General features: G+C 39.3%; 1 protein-coding gene across 5 annotated transcripts in view; it reads right to left on the bottom strand.

The window, feature by feature from the left end:
- Positions 1 to 19372, bottom strand: part of ADK (adenosine kinase) — a 559231-nt gene that overhangs the window by 72866 nt on the left and 466993 nt on the right. For all 5 annotated transcript variants that reach the window (XM_075072783.1, XM_032771348.2, XM_075072784.1 and 2 more), the window contains one exon: positions 10979 to 11014. In XM_075072783.1, the coding sequence (XP_074928884.1) occupies positions 10979 to 11014 (36 nt within the window). The remainder of the gene's footprint in view (positions 1 to 10978; positions 11015 to 19372) is intronic.

Raw genomic sequence — 19372 nt, 5'->3', positions numbered from 1 at the left:
TTTAGATGCAAGAAACCCAGTAACTGACAATTATGGAATGACCAGCCTTTAGGAATCCCTCCTAATCCCATCTGTTGGCGGTTGTCCTACGGGCTGAAGCACAAGAGTTTCTATTCCTATTTTTTAAAATCTTATCTAATGTAAATGTTCTCATTAACCACATAAAGGTCTAATCATTTTTTTAATGCCATAGTACTGAGCTTTTGGTCTCAAAGATATTCTACGTCAATGAATTCCACCAGTTAATGTGTTAAAAGTATTTCCTTTCATCAGTTACAAAATATGTTGCCTTTCAATTTCACAAAATGCCCCTTTGTATCTAAATTATGAGAGCATCAATAACAAAATGAACATGCTTTCTCTGTGCCATTCATTATCTCTCTTCTTATTTATATCTAGGTATGCAAGGATTAAATTTCTATCGGAAAATGTCAATTTCACCATACACATACAAACCAATGAAAAGATATTGCCATTAATAATAGAAATTTACAGGTAGGCAAAGTAAGAAAAATGCTGCTTTAGAACTTATTAGAGTTTGGTTTAAGGATATGTACTATACTACACAGTATATTTATTATAAAATCATGAATGGTATGGAGAAAGTGAATAAGGAAGTGTTATTTACTTCACATAACTCAAGCACCAGGGATAATACAACAAATTAATAGGCAGCAGGTTTAAAACAAACAAAGGAAGTACTTCTTCACACAACGCACAGTCACCTGTGGAACTCATTGCCAGAAGATGTTGTGAAGGACAAAACTATAACGGGCTTCAAAAAAGAATTAGATAAGTTAATGAAGGATAGATCCATCAATGGATATTAGCCAAAATGGTCAAGGATACAATGCCATGCTCTTGGTGTCCCTAGCCTCTGACAGCCAGAAGTTGGGAGTGGACCACAGGGGATGAATCACTTAAAGATTGCCTGTTCTGTTCATTTTCTCTGAATCACCTGGCACCGGCCGCTGTCAGAAGCGCTGTCACTGCGCTAGATGGACCACTGGTTTGACCTTATGGCCGTTCTTATGTACTTCGTATATTTTGACATGCGATGTTGACAATTTGTATTTTAACATTTATAAAGCTTTAAGTTTTTGAATGTCAACATATACTATCTGACAATCCCCCCAAATAATTTTCAGCAACTGTGAAAATTTAAATTGATAAAAATTAAAAAAATGCTTAAAGCCCCAAAATTTCAAGCAACTGTGAAAATTTTAATTAAGAAAAATAAAACAATGCTTAAACTAATCAATATTAGCCATTAAAATTATCAGAAAATAAGAACGGAATTCTGCCAAAACCTATTTATATCTTCGCTAAACTAAACAGTCTCAGTCTTTCCTAGCTGCCTTTATATGGAAGTGACTAGAATTTAACTCCTGAAGTTTGGTGAGGGTAGACTGTTTGTTAATATAATATCATTATAATATTTTCAGTATCATTTTCTGCCCCATTCTTTATTCTATCTTTTATTTATTTATTTTAACCCACCACTGTATATTGAGCAGCGGTTTTCATAGAGCTGTCCACAGTGGCTCCCTCAGGACTTTTACTTGAGTGGTTACAGTTAATTTAGAATCTAGCAATGTACGAGTATTTCAAATTATACCTTACTATGTTCATTATCTTCTACGTCAATAATGAATTTAATTTCACTTAGATTTGCTAGATCCTTCAAACTGTCTATATCCTTAGACTCATAGACTTTAAGGTCAGAAGGGATCATCATGATCATCTAGTCTGACCTCCTCTATGTCACAGGCCACAGAACCTCACCCACCCACTCCTCTATGTCACCCACTCTTCTATGTCACAGGCCAAAGAACCTCACCCACCCACTCCTGTAACAGACCTCTACCCTCTGTTTGAGTGACTAACATTCTCAATTCATGGTCTAAAGACCCCAAGTTACAGATACTCCACCATTTACACTAATTTTCTGCCAATCTGACCCAGGGAAAAATTCCTTCCTGACCTCAAATATGGCGATCGTTTAGACCCTTAGCACGTGAACAAGACTCAGCAGCCAAACATCTGGGAAAGAACTCTCGGTAGTAACTCGGAGCCCTCCCCATCTAGGGTCCCATCACCAGACATTGGAAATATTTGCTGCTAGTAGTCATAGATCAGCTACATGACAATGCAGGCAGTCTCATCATACCACCCCCTCCATAAACTTCTCAAGTTCAGTTTTGAAGCCAGTTAGGTTTTTTGTCCCCACTGTTTCCCTTGGAAGGCTGTTCCAGAACTTCACTCCTCTGATGGTTAGAAACTAATTTCTAATTTTGAGTCTACACTTGTTGACGGCCAATTAATATCCACTTGTTCTTGTGTCCACAATGGTGCTTAACTTAAATAACTCCTCTCCCTCCCCGGGTATTTATCCCTCTGATTTATTTATAGAGAGAAATCATATCTCCCCTCAACCTTCTTTTTGTTAGGCTAAACAAGACAAGTCTCCTCTTTAGTATTGAGTAGCCTAAATAATTTTAGGCCAGATTTTGCTTCCCTTACTGGGGGTGGGGAGTGGGGGGAAGCAGGAGAGGGCAGGCTGATAGTTTTCATTCTGTTTTACCATAAATGGTAAGTGTCTAAGCCATGCTTACATGACCATATAACTGTCTGAGTTTTTGCAGGTTTTATCATATGTCTTGTCCTGGCTTTCTAATTCAGAACTAACTTCCTAGATGACTGTCGTGGGCAAAATCGAGACCAGGATCATAACTAAAATTATTACTACATACTTGCCAACTGCATTATTTTGGCCAGGGCTACCCTGAGTTTTTGAAATCTAGTTCTGGATGTTTATAGTCCCTGCCAATGTCAGAGGAAGGTTACATAATTTTTAAAAATGGCCTCTTACTAGTAGACTATGCCATCCTGAGTGGGTGGAAGGTCTTTAGCTGCTTTTGCTCCCCAAACTTCTTACAATAGCTGCTGTCTGCTGGAGTATCCAAAAATGATCCGGAGCAGGAAGCATATGAGGCAGTAAGAAGGCAATCAGGCAAGCAGTAGCTGCTTCTACCCTGCCAGCTCCTCTTAATGTATAAAAGATAAATATGGAGAGAGAAAAGAGGTGGTGGTTGGCCTAACTCGACGGGAGGAGAGATGCATGGTGACATGCAGGGACACTGTGAAAAGGGAACACAGAGACTGGAAGATAAACTTCCGTACCAGAAAGACAAATGGGAGGAGTCCCACATCTCTCCTGGTTGAGGGGAGGAAGACAGAAAGGCCACACTGCACTATTCTCCAGGAAAAGAAGGATGAGATGAACCTTGAAGATGCCAGAGAAGGAACTGGGCCTGCTCTTCTCCTGTAAAGATACTATAGTACCTCTCCTTAAGAAGATAACAGTAAATGGTGGATAGGAGATGTTTGGGGCCAGAGAATAGCACGCCTACATTGGTTGAGACAAATATCCAAGCTACCAGATGTTTTTATCTAAATCCTGAACCTTTAGAGATCATGAAGAGAGCCACGAAGGAGGAGAGAATAAAGCATCAGAGAACTCAAGGAAAATAAAGCTAGAAAAGAGGCTATTAGATTTAACTCGGAGGTGGCCCCTAGTGACAATCGTTAGAGAGCTCATAGTAAAGAGGATGAAGGAATCAGAGAATTTGAACACATTTGGAATAAACGAACTTGCTCAGACTTTAGAGCCAAAGGAAATGAGAATGACAGGCTATAGTTTGAGAAAATGGTGTGATCAAGAGAGAATTTCTTCAGGGTGAGAGATTACAAGGGTGTCCTTGAAAGCAGAGAGGAAGGACCCCAGGGAAAAAAGGTTAGTTGAGGAAGAAGGTAAAGGAGGAAATGAAAGAGAGTAAGATAAAGCACAAGTTTTCAAGTAGATCTAACTATATGGGAAGCTAGAAGTAGGAGTAATAAGCTGTCTTTGAGTTACACAGAAACAAAAAAACATTTTACAAAAGTCAGAATTTCAAACCAGGGTAATTTAGTGTCCTGTAACTGCTCCTGCAACCTTTGAATAAAATTGGACTTTATCTTTTTCCTTGAGAATAAATCAGTTAATTTTCAGGCCAAATTAATCTTCCACACCACAGTTATTGGGAATGAGAGGGGAACTAAAATGGGGCCTTGTAACAGAAGATGCTTGTAATTTTAATGTGGGAAAGTCCTTTCACCTCTCCACAGTCTAGCTTAGTCTAACCATTACACACTGCTATATTTTGAAGTGCGGTTGTGGTATTTTGTGTCACGTGGTTCAGCAATGTGAAAGACAAATGACAAGTGAGGGTTTCAGCTGTGGCATGCCTTTCAAGTCCCTCTAAGATGGTACCTTCCTTCAAGTTTGTATAAGTAATTTCTATTCAGCAAAATTATTCCATACATATTATTTTGAAATACCTGTACCAAAGATTATTTCCTACTTTTACTGGTACCTTGCATTGGATTATATTTGAATTCTTATACAGAGCACTGTTCTGAATCCCTTACTCCCTTACATATATGGGTGAGCGCAAACATATCATTGCTTTATTGTCCCAAGGTATCTAAAAGAGTGTCATAAATCCACATGATCCCTCCAAATGCTGGATTTTACATTTGGATTTGGCTCTGACTTAGCTAGGGAGATATAAAAATCACACAGGGGCAGGCAGTTCCCTATTGAATAAGGCATCGGACAAGGCTGACCGGCTTCATTTACTTAATCAAGTAAGGAGAACATACTGCACTTCAGAAACATGTCAGATATGCTGAATAACAGGTACATAGAGTTGAAACCTCCCACAGCTGGTCAAAGTAAGCCTCCAATTATTTATCTCTGAATATATGTACATTAAATATAATGGGACTAGTTCAGACCTGGCTTAAGCAGGCTTAAATCCATTGAAATTAATGGAGTTGTGCCCACAAATATCAAGGCTGAATTTGGTCCAATACATCTAAAGTATTGGTTGGGATTTTTTGGAGGTTTGCAGTATTTTAAGAGATCAACAGTTTTGTGTGGAGGCGGCTACTAGTAATACACATTGTCATAGGGGGGATGGCCCTTATAAAGGTCCCAGCCCAACTGTGAAATAACTAATTTGATTAATCAAGTAGAAAGACTGAAGCTAGTCATGACTAAATCAGGACTCTGGAAAGGAAAACAGAGGCATGTGATCAGCCACTGGGGCAACTGCAGACCAAAGCTGCACGGTGAGAGAGCCTCCTGCGGTGGTCCCCAGGGAAAGGAGTTGTGGATCTCTTTGTCTTTCATTTCAGATGGCAAAGAAAGCAGGCCAAGTCATGCATCTTCTCCACATGCTCAGAGAGCAGGAAGGGAGTCCCTCGAGGTAGAAAGCCTGTGCCCAGCTTAGGCTGGGTAGAAGAGTTTGGGTATTTGTTTTTTTGGAACTTTGTGATAATGTTACTGGATAAGACAGACTGTGTGGAGTTATTCATAGACCCCAAAGAGGGGAAACAGAGGCAGGGTCCAGCAGAGTGACCTCAGGTCAAAAGGGGGAGCTCAGGAGGTGGCTGCCCTGTTACATACATATTATCCTATTTTACTATATATGCTTTCACATATAGCTTTAAGATTAGAACTGAACCCTAAGTTTTCTATGATGGTAAAATGGTACTTCCTAAATCCCTAGATAAAATTAGCAGAAAGCTATCAGCCATTATACAGGACTAACTCATAAAGCCTGGTATAACATTCTAATTCTCCATTTAACTTACTTGAAAACCGATCTATTGCAAGGCAGGTTTCTTGGCAGCAGTACCTTATACTACTTCATGTAGAACCAGGCCTGAGAGTAAGCTTGGGACAGGTACTTGTAGCTATGCATACCTTGTAATGCATTGCTGCAGATGAAGCATTGACTTCAGAGGGAGTACACACTACTCATTTAGCAGTGCACTCAGCAAAAAAATTCATGCAGTAAGCAGGTATTGATGTGTTACTGGAGGAAGCCATACATTAGAGGTCAAGTTCCACCTACAGTTAATATAGCTGAATGTGGGGCAGGAGATAAAGGCAGGAAATGGTGGCCTTAGAATGCATTGGTGGATGAAAACTCATTGATATTTCCTTCAAGTGAGACAGAAGACCACCTAACTCAATGTACTGGAGCTGGAGTACATCCAAAGAGTCCTTCAAATGTGATCTTTCTTAGCAGCATTTTTGTGATTTTTATCACAGAGCTAAAGATCTTCCTCTATCTCTGGCACAAAGCAACCAGATATTTCCATGTAAAAGTGTAATTTTATTGAAACTGACTAAATTGTGTTTTCTCTTTCTTTAAACCTAGTCCTTTAAAATCTTTACAGACATATGCAATTGAATATATATTTAAAGCAGCATTTTGTCTAATACAAGTCCTAAAAGTATAAAGCTGCTTTAACAATTTGCAGCTAAAAATGCAGTAGATATGAAAAACTCTAGTTATAACTCATTTCCAGTGCTAAATCACCCTTGTGAAACTTTTAGATAAAGTATCTTAATTTTAAGCTCTTAGCAGGACTGTCATTTAAATCAAGCACTCAACAATATATAGGAACAAAGCATGTAGGAACAAATCAGAAAAGCTAAGGCACAAAATGAGTTACACCTAGCAAGGGACATAAAAGGCGATAAGAAGTTTTTTAATATATTAGGAGCAAGAGAAAGACAACGCATAGGGTAGGTCCTCTACTTAGTGGGGAAGGAGAGCTAATAACTGACATCAAGAAAGCTGCACTGCTTAATGCCTATTTTGGTTCAGTATTTACTAAAAAGGTTAATTAATATTAACAACAAGGGGGAAAGAATGTAAGCCAAAATAGGGAAAGAACAGGTTAAATAATATTTAGATAAATTAGATGTATTCAAGTTGGCAGCTCCTGATGAAATTCATCAGAAGGTACATAAGGAACTAGCTGAAGCAATCTCAGAATCACTAGCTACTCTCTTTCTCCTGGGGGATGGGTGAGGTCCCAGAATACTTAAGAAGAGCAAACATAGTACCTATCTTTAAAAAGTGGAACAAAGAGGACTCAGGGAACTATAGACCAGCCATCCTAATTTTGATACTTGGCACAAATTATTAAACAATCAACTTGTAAGCACCTGGAGGGTAGTAGGGTTATAAGGAATAGCTAGCATAGATTCCTAAAAAACAAATTATGTCAAAATAACCTAAATTTCCTTTTTTGACAGAGTTACTGGTCTAGTGGATAAGGGGGAAGCAGTAGATGTGATATATCTTGATTTTGGGAAGGCTTTTGACTGAGACCCACATGACATTCTCATAAGCAAACTAAGGAAATGTGGTCTAGAAGAAATTACTGTAAGATGGGTGCACAATTGGTTGAAAGACCAGAGTATTTATCAATGGTTAGCTGTCAAACTGGCAGGGTGCATCTAGTGGGGTCCCTCAGGTGTCAGGCCTAGATCTGGTGCTATTCAGTATTTTCATTAATGATTTGGATAATAGAGTGGAGAGCATGCTTATAAAATTTGCTGAGGACACCAAGCCCGTAAGGGTTGCAAGCACTTTGGAGGACAGGATAATAATTCAAAATAACCCTGACAAATTGAAAAACTTGTCTGAAATCAACCAGATCAGCACTTCTCAAACTTTAGCAACCCGAGAACCCCCATTTTGATTTTAATTTTTTTTCATGGACCTGCATGCCCCCCTGCTCAGCCCCAGACCCTCCACTCCACTCCTTCCCCACCCCTACCTCTTCCCTCCCCTGCTCCGCCCCTCTCCTCCTCTTCCCTGCCTCTTTCTGCCCCTCGCCCCTGAGAATGCCCAACCCCTGTTTCTCACCCTCCTTTCCAGCACCTCCTGCATGCTGGTGAACAGCTGTTCCACCATGTGCAAGAGGCAGTGGGAGAGAGGGGGAGGAGTTCATCAGCGGGGCCTGTGGACCCCAGTTTGAAAAACGCTGAACAAGATGAAATTCAGAGACGACAAGTGCAAAACACTTCACTTAGGAAAGAAAAATCAAATGCACAACTACAAAATGGGGGATAACAAGCTACAGGGTAGTACTGCTGAGCAGAATCTGGGGGTTTCAAATGGATCACAAACTGAGTCAAAAATCTGATGCAGTTGTGAAAAAGGCTAATATTTGGGGGGGGGGAGCAGAGGAGTGCTAATAGGAGTGCTGTATATAAGACATAGGAAACAACTGTCCCACTCTACTTGGCACTGGTGAGGCCTCAGCTGGAGTACTGTGTCCCACTCTGGGTGCCACACTTTAGGAAAGATGTGGACAAATAAGAGACAGTCCAGAGGAGAGCCACACAAATGATAAAAGATTTAGAAAACTTGACCAATGAGGAAAGGTTAAAAAAAATTGGCATGTTTAGTCTTAAGAAAAGAAGACTGAGGGAGGACCTGATAAATATGTTGAGAGTGACTATAAAGAATAATGTGATCAATTGTTCTCCATATCCACTGAAGGTAGGACAAGAAGTAATGGGCTTAATCTGCAGCAAGGGAGATTAGGTTGTATATTACAAAAAACTTTCTAACAACGAAAGTAGTTAAGCTCTGGAACAGGCTACCAAGGGAGGCTGTGGAAACCCCATCACTGAAGGTTTTAAAAACTGTTTGGACAAGCATGTGTCAGGGATGGTCTAGGTTTACTTGGCCCTGCAACAGCACAGGGGGGCTGGACCTGATGCCTTTCTGAGGTCCCATTTAGCCCTACATTTCTATGATTCTAATAGTCCTTTATCTACTTGAAAAATACTCTGTTTTTTGCTCTGCCCAACTCCACTTCTTATCTTACTCTCCAGTACTCTTCAAGCTGTCTCTTCTTACTGCAAATCACTGTATTCATTTTAGAAGTTGAGTTCTTCTTTAAAAAAATTATGCAAAATTTACAAAATTTATAATACTTGACTCAGGAGTGACCTTTCCGTATCCCTAAACAATGGTCATTTCTCCACACATTCTGGTATGCTTACGAACAGGCAGCTAGTCTATCCATTTGTTTTTAAATTACACTTGTTTTTAAGTCTGGTTAGTTTACACTGTGTTTTATTCACAGAAGTACAAAACCCTCCAGCAGGCATTTCCAAATTACTCTGTGCTGCCCAAAGCAAGCTCTGAAAACATTCTCAAATAGCAGTGGCTTGGCTCAACTTTTTCCAGTTTGTTTCTGACATAGGCATTATGTTTTATTATTTATGAAACATCTAATGGAGGTTATTCTACCTTCCCTTGATGTCCCTTTTTGGTGCTGGGATTTTGTTTTCAAACCAGAAGGGAAAACAATAGAGTGGACACTTATCAAATTTTATATACAACTGTCAGCAAACTTGACATGTTAGTTATTGCCAAGCATGGGGCTAATAAGAGATAAGATCATAATCATTGTGCACTTTACCGATGTGCTCTAATCAAATGTAGCAGATTTAGGATGTTCAGAAAAGAACTATGCTAGAATCTCTAAGCAAACACTAATGGAAAGGTTAATATGATGGTGGTTAGTGGACACCAGCAAAAGTGGTTTGTAACTAGGATTGAATTTAAACCAGGCAGGTTCAAAATCTTTAGCTCAAGGTGGCAATAAAAATATATAATGGGTAGGCTTAATATACTACTTCCTCTTTTTTTTTTTTTGTCTAGCTACTAACTGGGTCCCAATAATCTGTTATACTACATGTGATACTTGGAAGCATCTGAAAAATTCATTTAATTGACAGAATAAATGGAAAATGTATTTTTATGCTAACAATACAGATTATACAAATGAAAACTGACAGTGATAAAATGTCTAGATTTCTACAAAGCAACTGCATGAATGTATGACACACACATTAAAAAGGGACAGCCCACAGTTTTAATATCCAAAACACTGATCTACCTGCTAGTGAATGATCCTAAAGAAAACTAAATTGGGGAACAAAACATACAAAACTTTCCCTCTTCTTTTGTACATAATCAGACCCACATAAAAGTCACATGTTCTCAAATTAACCAGTGGGGTCCTAACTGTGCTGCTCTTATTAATGCAAATTGAAGCTGAAGAGTCAAAGTTCTATCTATACATTTGCACTGAGAACATACTACTTTAAGTGGGTCTGATTCCAATTAAAAAGTGCTGAAAGGGTTTTACATGTGCTCTGTGCTGCAATTTACATTTCAGTAGGATCACTTAACTATCAGTAAAATTAGTACAGTTGTCACAATAATTATAGTGTTTAAGATCTGCACATTTGGAGACGGCACCATAGTCCTATAGCTAATAACTCTCCCGATCAAGTTACTATATTTGAATTTAGCCAGTAAGAAACTGTAAAAAAGCTTAGTCATTGAAATAAATACATCAAGGTGATAAAGTTGAAATCAAAAGCTCTGAAAAATCTCTGTAAAATCAACAGTGTCTACTTCAAAAAAGAGAGTGTTAAGTGACGGATTATACATTTTGGAGAACACAGATGAAAAACCAACTTGTGTGCATGTGAAAACAAAAATTTACACCAGCCTTCCAAAAGAGGCTGTTTGTAGAAGCAGGGTTCACATTAATCAGTTCTTAACCATTTTATTTACAACCTTTCTAAAATTTATTTGCATAATGATAATCCGCATGTGGCAGGGTTTAAGTTATTTAAACGGTGTTACATTTCACTATTTAGTCTTGCTTCACCACTGCTTTAGCAGTGAATCCTTATGGAGTGTAATGCAGTTAATGAGGTAGCTTTTTAACTGAACAAACTGACAGGTCCCATATCTGCAGAGGCAGCTTGAAACCGTGCCCAACCTCTCGGCTTCCCAAGAGGCTTTTCAAAATTCAATAAATAACATCTGTAGGCGATGTTGGGTGCAGACCTAGCAGAGTGCGTCATAACACTGAGCTGGCAGAACAAAGAAACCATGACGACTGCCAAGTTTCCATGGCAACCACTGCGAGGCTTGGAGAGCATAATAGCACATCAATCACTGTCCAAAAGAACTTCATTATCAGCAAGAAAAAAACCTTTAGGATCTGTTTAGTGTGCAATTGTGGGTTAACTCACCTCAAAGCCTTGCTCTCTGGCAAAAGTGGCAGCTTCCTGAAATAATAAAAACAAAGAACAGTTAATTATAAAGTGCTAGAAAATGAAGAAATAACACATTTTAAAACTCATTCGAGCAGTCTTCCATTTACACAATTATCTCAATATATCCATATACAGTTGCTCAATTTTGATACTTGCACTAAAAGGCTCCCCCTGCCCCATTCCCGGCAAGACAGCAGTATATTATCAACGGATTTCACAAGTTCAAATGAAGAAGATGCAACGTATGTTTTTCTCCAAGTTGACGTATTTACTTCTGGTTATAGTAACTTTAACAATCAACAGGGCATATGGCTTTAAGATACATTCTTAATTAAAAAGCATCATGTCCCTATTTGTCTTTTAGACTTCAGGAAATACAGAGCATTAAGCCTTTAAAAAATCATTTGTCATTTACTGTGCATTAAAAAGATTAGATATTATTTAAACAAAATGAGATCAAACCTTTGTGGCAGAATCACAGCATCAGGCACTGTAACTATGCTCCTTTCCTCAAAGAGCAGAAAAAATATCAGGGAACCACAATGTCCTTGTTTCTTACTTATGTTAATTGCTCCAGTCATATATTTTATTTTTCAATGGAAGCAGAGACATAGAGGATGATAATGTTATTTTCCTATCCACTTTCCACCTTAGTATAAGCAAATATTGCAGACAATTGTCAAGAGTCTTTACACCTTAACTTGCCTTCTTCCAAATTAACTTTGCCAAGTGATATTAATAGATGGATGGGTCTTGAGCTGGAACAGCAAAATGATCCAACTAAACTAAAACAACTACCATACCAAACCATTTAAGGCAGTGTGCCTAGACATACTATCAATATCTCTAGGACAGCTTTTGGTAATGCTTCACTTTTAAGCAGTACACTGGGGAGGGAAAAATACACCTTTGTGAACCTATATAACCTGCCATTTTTATCTTTTTTTTGACAATTTAAGAACTTGAAGTGGATGCAGCTGATTACAACAGTAAGGTCAGGTTAACAAAATGAGATAAGCTGAAAAGCCCAACTCCTCGGGCTGCTCACTGCAGAAATATAAGGCTGCCCAGGTTAGTCTTAGCTGATGTTGACAGAAAAACTGAATCATGGTCCTGACAATTGGGTGCAGGCAAGGTTAGCCACTTTGACAATTTACTTACAATAGAATTCCTTCTTGTATATCACATAGTCAATGACATTTGCTAGCCAGGCTGTCAAGGAAGAGTGTAGGGTTCAAAGATATCATGCAGTGTTTCCTAAACCAGCATGTCATTAACAAAACCTATGCTCATATGAAAAAAGGAGTCTGCAAGCCTCCACTATAAAGTGATGCACGTACAATGAACTGCAATACAATCAGGAAAGGCTTAGATGGGACTGGGACAGAGGAAAAGCAAAAATGAGAAAAAGAGAGGAGTGATAAGCTGCACAGAGAATATGAAAACGAACTAAAAATCATGTATTGTAGCCAGATTAACTTCCTATTTCAATTTTATAACTAAAAACCAAGGTTAAAAATGTATACTGATCTATCCCGAGGGGCCTTAAAAAAGCCCTCAGAGCAACAAGACATTAACATCTGTGTTAAGCTATTGTTTGGACAGGAAAATGGATACCAGTACACTCTTAAATCTATGAAGTGCAAATTATTCCAGTTAACAGTATTTTTATTTCCTTGTATGGGAGACAGACTTTAAGGAAATTCATCTTAATTTTCTAGAATTGGGCATTCTCATATAACACATGCAGTTTGAAAGCTCTGGCCCAGGCACAAAAATGTGTAAGCACTTGAACACTTTAAACATATCTTGTCTTCTGATTTTCTCTCTTACAGCTTCATCTTTTTATGCTGGTCTGCTATCCCTACAGCTACATAAGTGATGGTAGCTAGGTTATACAACCACAGATTTTCCTATAATGGACCTTAGATCTAAAGATGTTTGAAAGCACCACAGAGCAACAGCAGTGTTTGTCTCTTCTCTGACCACCTAGCCCCCAAGCAACAAAACCATCAAAACAAGTTGTTTGTCTCAAGAACTGTGGACTTGATCCTGAGATATGCTCAACACGTGCAACTCCCTATGAAGTTTCACACTCATTTAAAAATAACTTTAACCTTAAAGCCCTCATAGTACAGAAAATAGTAAAGCTCAAAACACAATACTGAAGATTTGCAGATTGGGTTTGTAGAAGAGTGAAATATTAGGCAGGTCTCAAATACCAGGGACAGTTCAAAGTAAATTAACCAAACAAAAGTGCGGAAGATGATCCCATTTCACCTTGGGGGGGAGGGGGAGAGGCGGAAGAGGCACTGTCTGGCTTTCCGGGGGAAGGGGAATAGTGCTTTAGGAGTGGAATGTGGGAGACGGGCTCAGAAGCTGCTACAAAAGGGGGAGTGGGTCAGCGTGGTGATACTGACTCACCCTCAGGGACTGGAAGGGCTGGGGAGTTGAAAAGGGGCAAGCCCAGTGGGAGAAGCCCCTTTCCCCAGACCAGGCGGAGCAGCACTCACACTCCCTCCCCTTGAGGTGGGAAAATATTAGGTTTGGTCAGGACTTGCTGTGAGCATCACACTAGTTGCTCCTTTCTAAGAGGGGCTGGGAAGGGATTGTTCCCTCACCACCAGACTGGTCTAGGTAAAGTGGGTTTTTTTTGCCTTCCTGGGGGGCTTTGTTACAGCGAGTAGGGAAAGGAGCTAGGCTATGATGTCGCAGCTCTTTCTGTAAGTTTGGGGTGAATGTCCCGTGCAGGTACGCCATGGGGAAGGGCTACAGTGACCAGAGAAATGGCTTGGTAAAGGACTTTAAAAGGAGGTGTTTGTTCAAGGAGCAGAATAGGAGAGAGGTTCAGGGCTCTTGTGCCTGGCACAGCAGGGAGCCAACCCCCTTTCCTTGTAGCCCACCTTAACTCTCATATGAAGTGGTGGGAAGGCAAGGTTCTAGCAACTGGTTGGCTGGGAGACCCGGATGGAAAAAGACAGGGGTTGGTGGAAGCCCCCGGATAGCTATTGAAATGACCATGGAGTTACCTGCACTGTAACTGGTGTCCCAGATATCCAACAATAAAGTTGCAGCCTGATTAAAACCATATCAAGTGTCTCTTGCTGTTCTTTTAGTATAGCTGGACAATCTTTAGTTTCTATTCACAATAAGAGTGAAAGAGGAAACAAGCAGTTCCCATCTGTGCTGCCTCAGCGTGCCTTATACTGAGCTTCACATCTCTAATAAAGTAGTCAGGTTAAAATCTAACCTTAGAGTGGCTTTAACATGTGGAGTCTGCTAGGTTTATGATAGCCAGTCAGGGCGTTCCCTAATGCAGGTGATAATCAATATGATAATCACTAGATTTACAAGCTTTCCATTTTATATCTGACATCAGGAGTCACAAAGAAGGAGGGATTAAGGAAGTAAACAACCTACACAGAGACTTTACTGCTCCCCGGAGAATGCAGCATTTTCATTCATGCATGACATGCGACAACATAAAGCAAAACAACAACAGAACAGAATTTTCTTAGGAGGCTGGACAGTTTTTTTTCCACTTTTGATAAACTTTCACTAACTCATATTTTTACAACACAACACTTACTTTTATAAAAGCCCCATTGTGTGCTCAAACTATGATATATATTTATCATCATCATACTCTCATCTATACCATCTTTGTATTGCCTGTCGCAGCAGATCTGTTACGGGATAGCCCAAACTAGAAATAGAAATGGTGTAACAATAATTCATCATCAAGCTGGGAACAACATTCCTTAGTGGTACATGGAAATTCACACTGTAAAACTGTGTGTACAGGGTAGTTTAACTTTAGTAACATTGTATCACTAAAATTAACACTGAACAGTTTACACAGGAAAGGGGAGATAAACTAAAGAGATAACAATAAAAAGACAACTTCCTTTAGTCCCTACCACTGCTATTATACAATATCTCTTTTGCTAGCTCAAAACAATTTACAAGTTTGCATGCATTTTATTGCTGTTAGCTTCCTAGCTTTTATTAAGTGAAGCTGTCTATAATCTGGACTGAAACTAATTCTGAAGCCTTTTATAACCAATAATCTGAAACTATTTGTTTATGAGTAAACAGAAACATATCCTCCAAACACAGGATTAATTAACCTCTACTTTGTTATGGGTATTTAACCCTGTTCAGCAAGAATGTTATCATTACAGAGCTAGATGGTTCAACCATCAATGACTGTATGTTCTCTTTGCCATAACAAACACTAGGTAAACTACATATTAAATTTTCTTGGCATATTGAGTTCTTCTTTTATTGGTACCAAGGTTATATGGTGGCTTGACTAAATTATACCCCAAACAGTAACAAAATGCATGCTGGATTAAATTTAATTAATTCAGGCCAATATAAAAAAACACACAAAATTCTCTTCAACAGCATTTAAAACTATGGCTACGTCTACACTACCCGCCGTATCGGCGGGTTACAATCGATTGCTCGGGGATCGATATATATCGCTTCTCATCTAGACGCGATATATCAATCCCCGAGCGCGCTTATATCGATTCCGGAACTCCACCAACCCCAACGGAGTTCCGGAATCGACAGGGGGAGCCGCGGACATCGATCCCGTGCGGTGAGGACAGGTGAGTAATCTGATCTTCGATATTCGACTTCAGCTACGTTATTCACGTAGCTGAAGTTTTGCGTACCTAAGATCGATTTTTCCCCGTAGTGTAGACCAGCCCCCAGTATTGCTGAAATCAACTGACAGACCTTCCAAAAAGTGCCAGCAATGGTATTATCTACATTATGCATTTTGACTTTAAAGCCCGCAAAAAAAATCGCAGCAAATCAAATTTGCATTTTGTTGCTAAAACCAACACTATACCATAAATAAATCATAAAACAGCAGGAAAAAAACCAATAACCTCGTACATGAATGTGTTTTCAATAATTATACAAGATAGCAAATGCACAACCTAACGTTTCCCCAAAATCCTTCTTAAAGGAAGGAATATCTCACTCAACACCATAAAACCCAGTCACTTTTTGCTTTGTTTCTCTCATAAATTTACCATGGTAGAAAAAGGGGGATATTGACTATTTATGAGGGAGTTCTCATTGCCACACCTATAAGTCTGCATACCCACCATGGAAGCCCAGGCCATGGTCACAGCATTTTCTGCCCTCTTTTGCTGACAGTTTTATAAGTGGTACCCTCCATTTCCTTTAGGAAGACAAACCAGCAACATATCAATAGATTCCGGAAAATCAATAATTTTAAACCTACCCCTACACACACAACAGTTTTACAGTATTAAAATGCTTTTACCAAATTCAAGTGGATTATGAGCAACAAAACTTTAATGGATTATTAAAACCACTAAGATCATGCAGTTTGAGTCTGCATTTGGCAGAATCACTCATTCACTATTTTACTCCCAATAATATCTCATGTAACCACTTCTTGAATGATGTCTCTACCATATCCTCAAGCAATCTACTGCATGACCAAATTGCTCTTACTTTTAAAAATTTCTAAAATCAAAAACTTCCCCTTCCTTACCTTCAGGCTATTGCTCCTTGCACTATCAGCTTCTGAGAGTTGTGAATTATTATTTTCTTTCATTTATATTATTTCCTTGAGGGTCTTAAAGACTATGATCACCTCCTCAGAGACTTCTCTTTTTTCTACACTATAATCATTTAGTCTTCTCAGTCTCTCCTACTAATTCTCCTCTAATCTTTGTATAACTTTCTGTCGTCTTTGAATTCTCTCTTGTTTTTCTACATCTCACCTTGTTTGCCATAATGAAATGCTAGTAGCATAAAGTTTTACTAAAGTGAAACTCTAATTATCTAAATGGAATGGAGGACAAGAAAGTAATATAGATAAATAAGGATGCAGTTAAGAGAGAGAGTTTTTAACATAAATGAGGCACTTGGGAGGTTGGATTTTCTGTGAGGGTTTTTTTTGGATAGACATGGTTCAGATAATCTAAGTTTTACTGTAGTAATGACATACTGCCTTTGAGATGAGTAGTTAAAAAGTATATCCATGACATAGACACACACATATTTTGGCTGGCATCTGTGTAAATTGTTTTTTAAAAAATAAATAAATAGAAGAAATCAAAAACATTTGAATATGCTTTGGTCACAGTGCATCACAGAGGTGTCAGACATGTAGCTCTACTCAAGAATGAGTATATGTAGAAAGATTTGTCCCTCCTGGACGTTGTAAACTAGGGAAAAAACAGCCCACCTCCTTCTCTCCTACATCATTCTCTGATCCTTCCTAGTAGTCCCCTTCCACATGGATTAATGCTTAATTGCACACAGCATTGCTTTCTCTTTCTTCATTCCATGAATTAAAGCAAGCTACAAACAAATAAACTCTCTGCTTCCAGGTTTGCAATCCGGATGGCTGCTCCCTCTGTGTTATTGCAGACTTTAAAGGTACTGAGCTCCCTTTGACTTCAGTGGGATATCTGGGTGCTCAGCACTTCTGAAAATCAAGCACCTTTTTGTTGAAGACTTTTTTCCCCCTTTATGGAAGGTGGTAACGTTTCTCACACTTATGTAGAAATCTGGTCTCTAAGAATATTAGTATCAAGAGCACCAAGAGTCCCTTACATGGGCCTCTCTTGTAACAGATTCATCATTGTGTGAGAGTTAAACTTGTCTTTGAGTAGGGAGTGAATTTTTTTATTAAATGCCTCAGTAAGCTGTGCCACATTTTCCACTCTTTCAACTGCAGACCTGGTCACATTATTAAATATGATCCTAGAAATGGCATCTGTCTTAACGCATAGAAAGGACAACAACTTTCTGGTTGCTATGTTTTGGAATATAACAAAGGCATCCTACATACATCACCAACTCCATGACATACTTCTTGGCAGATGTTTTCTTGTACGAAACTTCACTATTCTATGCAGCACATAAAAGGCTTCATAATATGACCTGTCCTTACAACTCACTTCACTGTATTCGTTATAATGTGCTACATATAATAGGTATGATGTCTTCATTTTATTACCTAGCCTGCTCTCAAATGAGGAGCAGTAACAGCAAACCACATACCTTAATATGATGAATTAATAGGATGCAAGAGCCATGATTAACCTTACATTATGTAGTTAGGAGTGATGCCATGACTGAGTAATAGCAAGCAAGAAGTATTAGCAAGTAGATATATGTTTAAGATCATTTATGTTTGATTAAGGAAGGTAGATAATACTGAACTGTAGTGGATATTTCAAATAAAAATGAATTTAAAGTATACTAATGATATTAGCGCAATTAAGATGAACATTGTGATGACTTGACATCTGTATAGATATTTTAAAACAAGAATTCTATGAATTGTCCACATGGCACTCTGACATTTAAAAAAGGATAGATGTATAGTTTATGTGGTAGATCCTCAGTTGGGTGTAAACTGTCATAATTCTATTCACTTCAGTGGAGCTATTACAATTTACATGACGTAAGGACCTGCCTCTATATACTTTCTTTAATGGCAGCAGTAAGCTTGTTGTGAATAGTGACAAGAACATGTATTTTCACATCAATCTGGTTTAAAGCAATTACCAGTAGTTATTTACAACACAAAACACTAGTCTATTCTACACAGACTTTTACTTGGTTGCGATTTGATTTAGGGAGACATTCCTTTTAGGTCAGACATTACCACATTTCATTGTATCAAAACAATATATCCTCCTAAACCTTTATAAAAACTGCCCATTTATAAAGGGTACTCAGAACTCAGCAGCAAAGAAATATTGTTCCAGAATTTTTTAAAATTCCTTTAGAAAGAGAGAGATGGGGAGCAGAAGGGAAAAGAAAGAAAAGGAAACATCAAAGATATTTTCTGAAGCCAGGGCTGGCTCTAGGCACCAGCAAACCAAGCATGTGCTTGGAGCAGCACATTTTCAAGGGGAGTATCCGGACACTTTTTTTTTTTTTTTATATGCGCTTATTGGGTCTCTGGCAAAATCTGTCCTGAACGAGCCCTGGTAAGCGAGCAGCATGCCCTGCCGGAGGGGGGGATGGTGGGAGGATCGAGGGGGACAGGAGTCCTGGGAGCTCGCTGTTTCGGTTGCATGTTGGGGAAGCAGCGCCACAGCGCTGGTGCCTGGAGAGGGGCCAGGCTCCAAGCATGGGAAACGAGAGACTGGGGGCCTCCCCGCAAGGCCACAGAGCTGCCTGCAGGTGACGACAGGGGCGTCGAGCGTGCAAGGCCACGGGGCTGGAAAGCGGCCAGAAGAGGCCTACGAGTATGTGTGTTACGCGCACGGCCGTCAGCGGGCCCTGCGAGGCCACTCTCCGGGGCTCCGCTCCCTCTGGGGCAAGTCGCCTGGCTCCTCAGCCCGCGCTGCCGGGTAG

Source organism: Chelonoidis abingdonii, chromosome 15 (assembly GCF_003597395.2).
Source record: "Chelonoidis abingdonii isolate Lonesome George chromosome 15, CheloAbing_2.0, whole genome shotgun sequence".
Taxonomy (NCBI): Eukaryota; Metazoa; Chordata; order Testudines; family Testudinidae; genus Chelonoidis; species Chelonoidis abingdonii.
The sequence above is the reverse complement of the archived record's forward strand: the minus strand, read 5'-3'. Positions and strand labels throughout refer to the sequence as shown.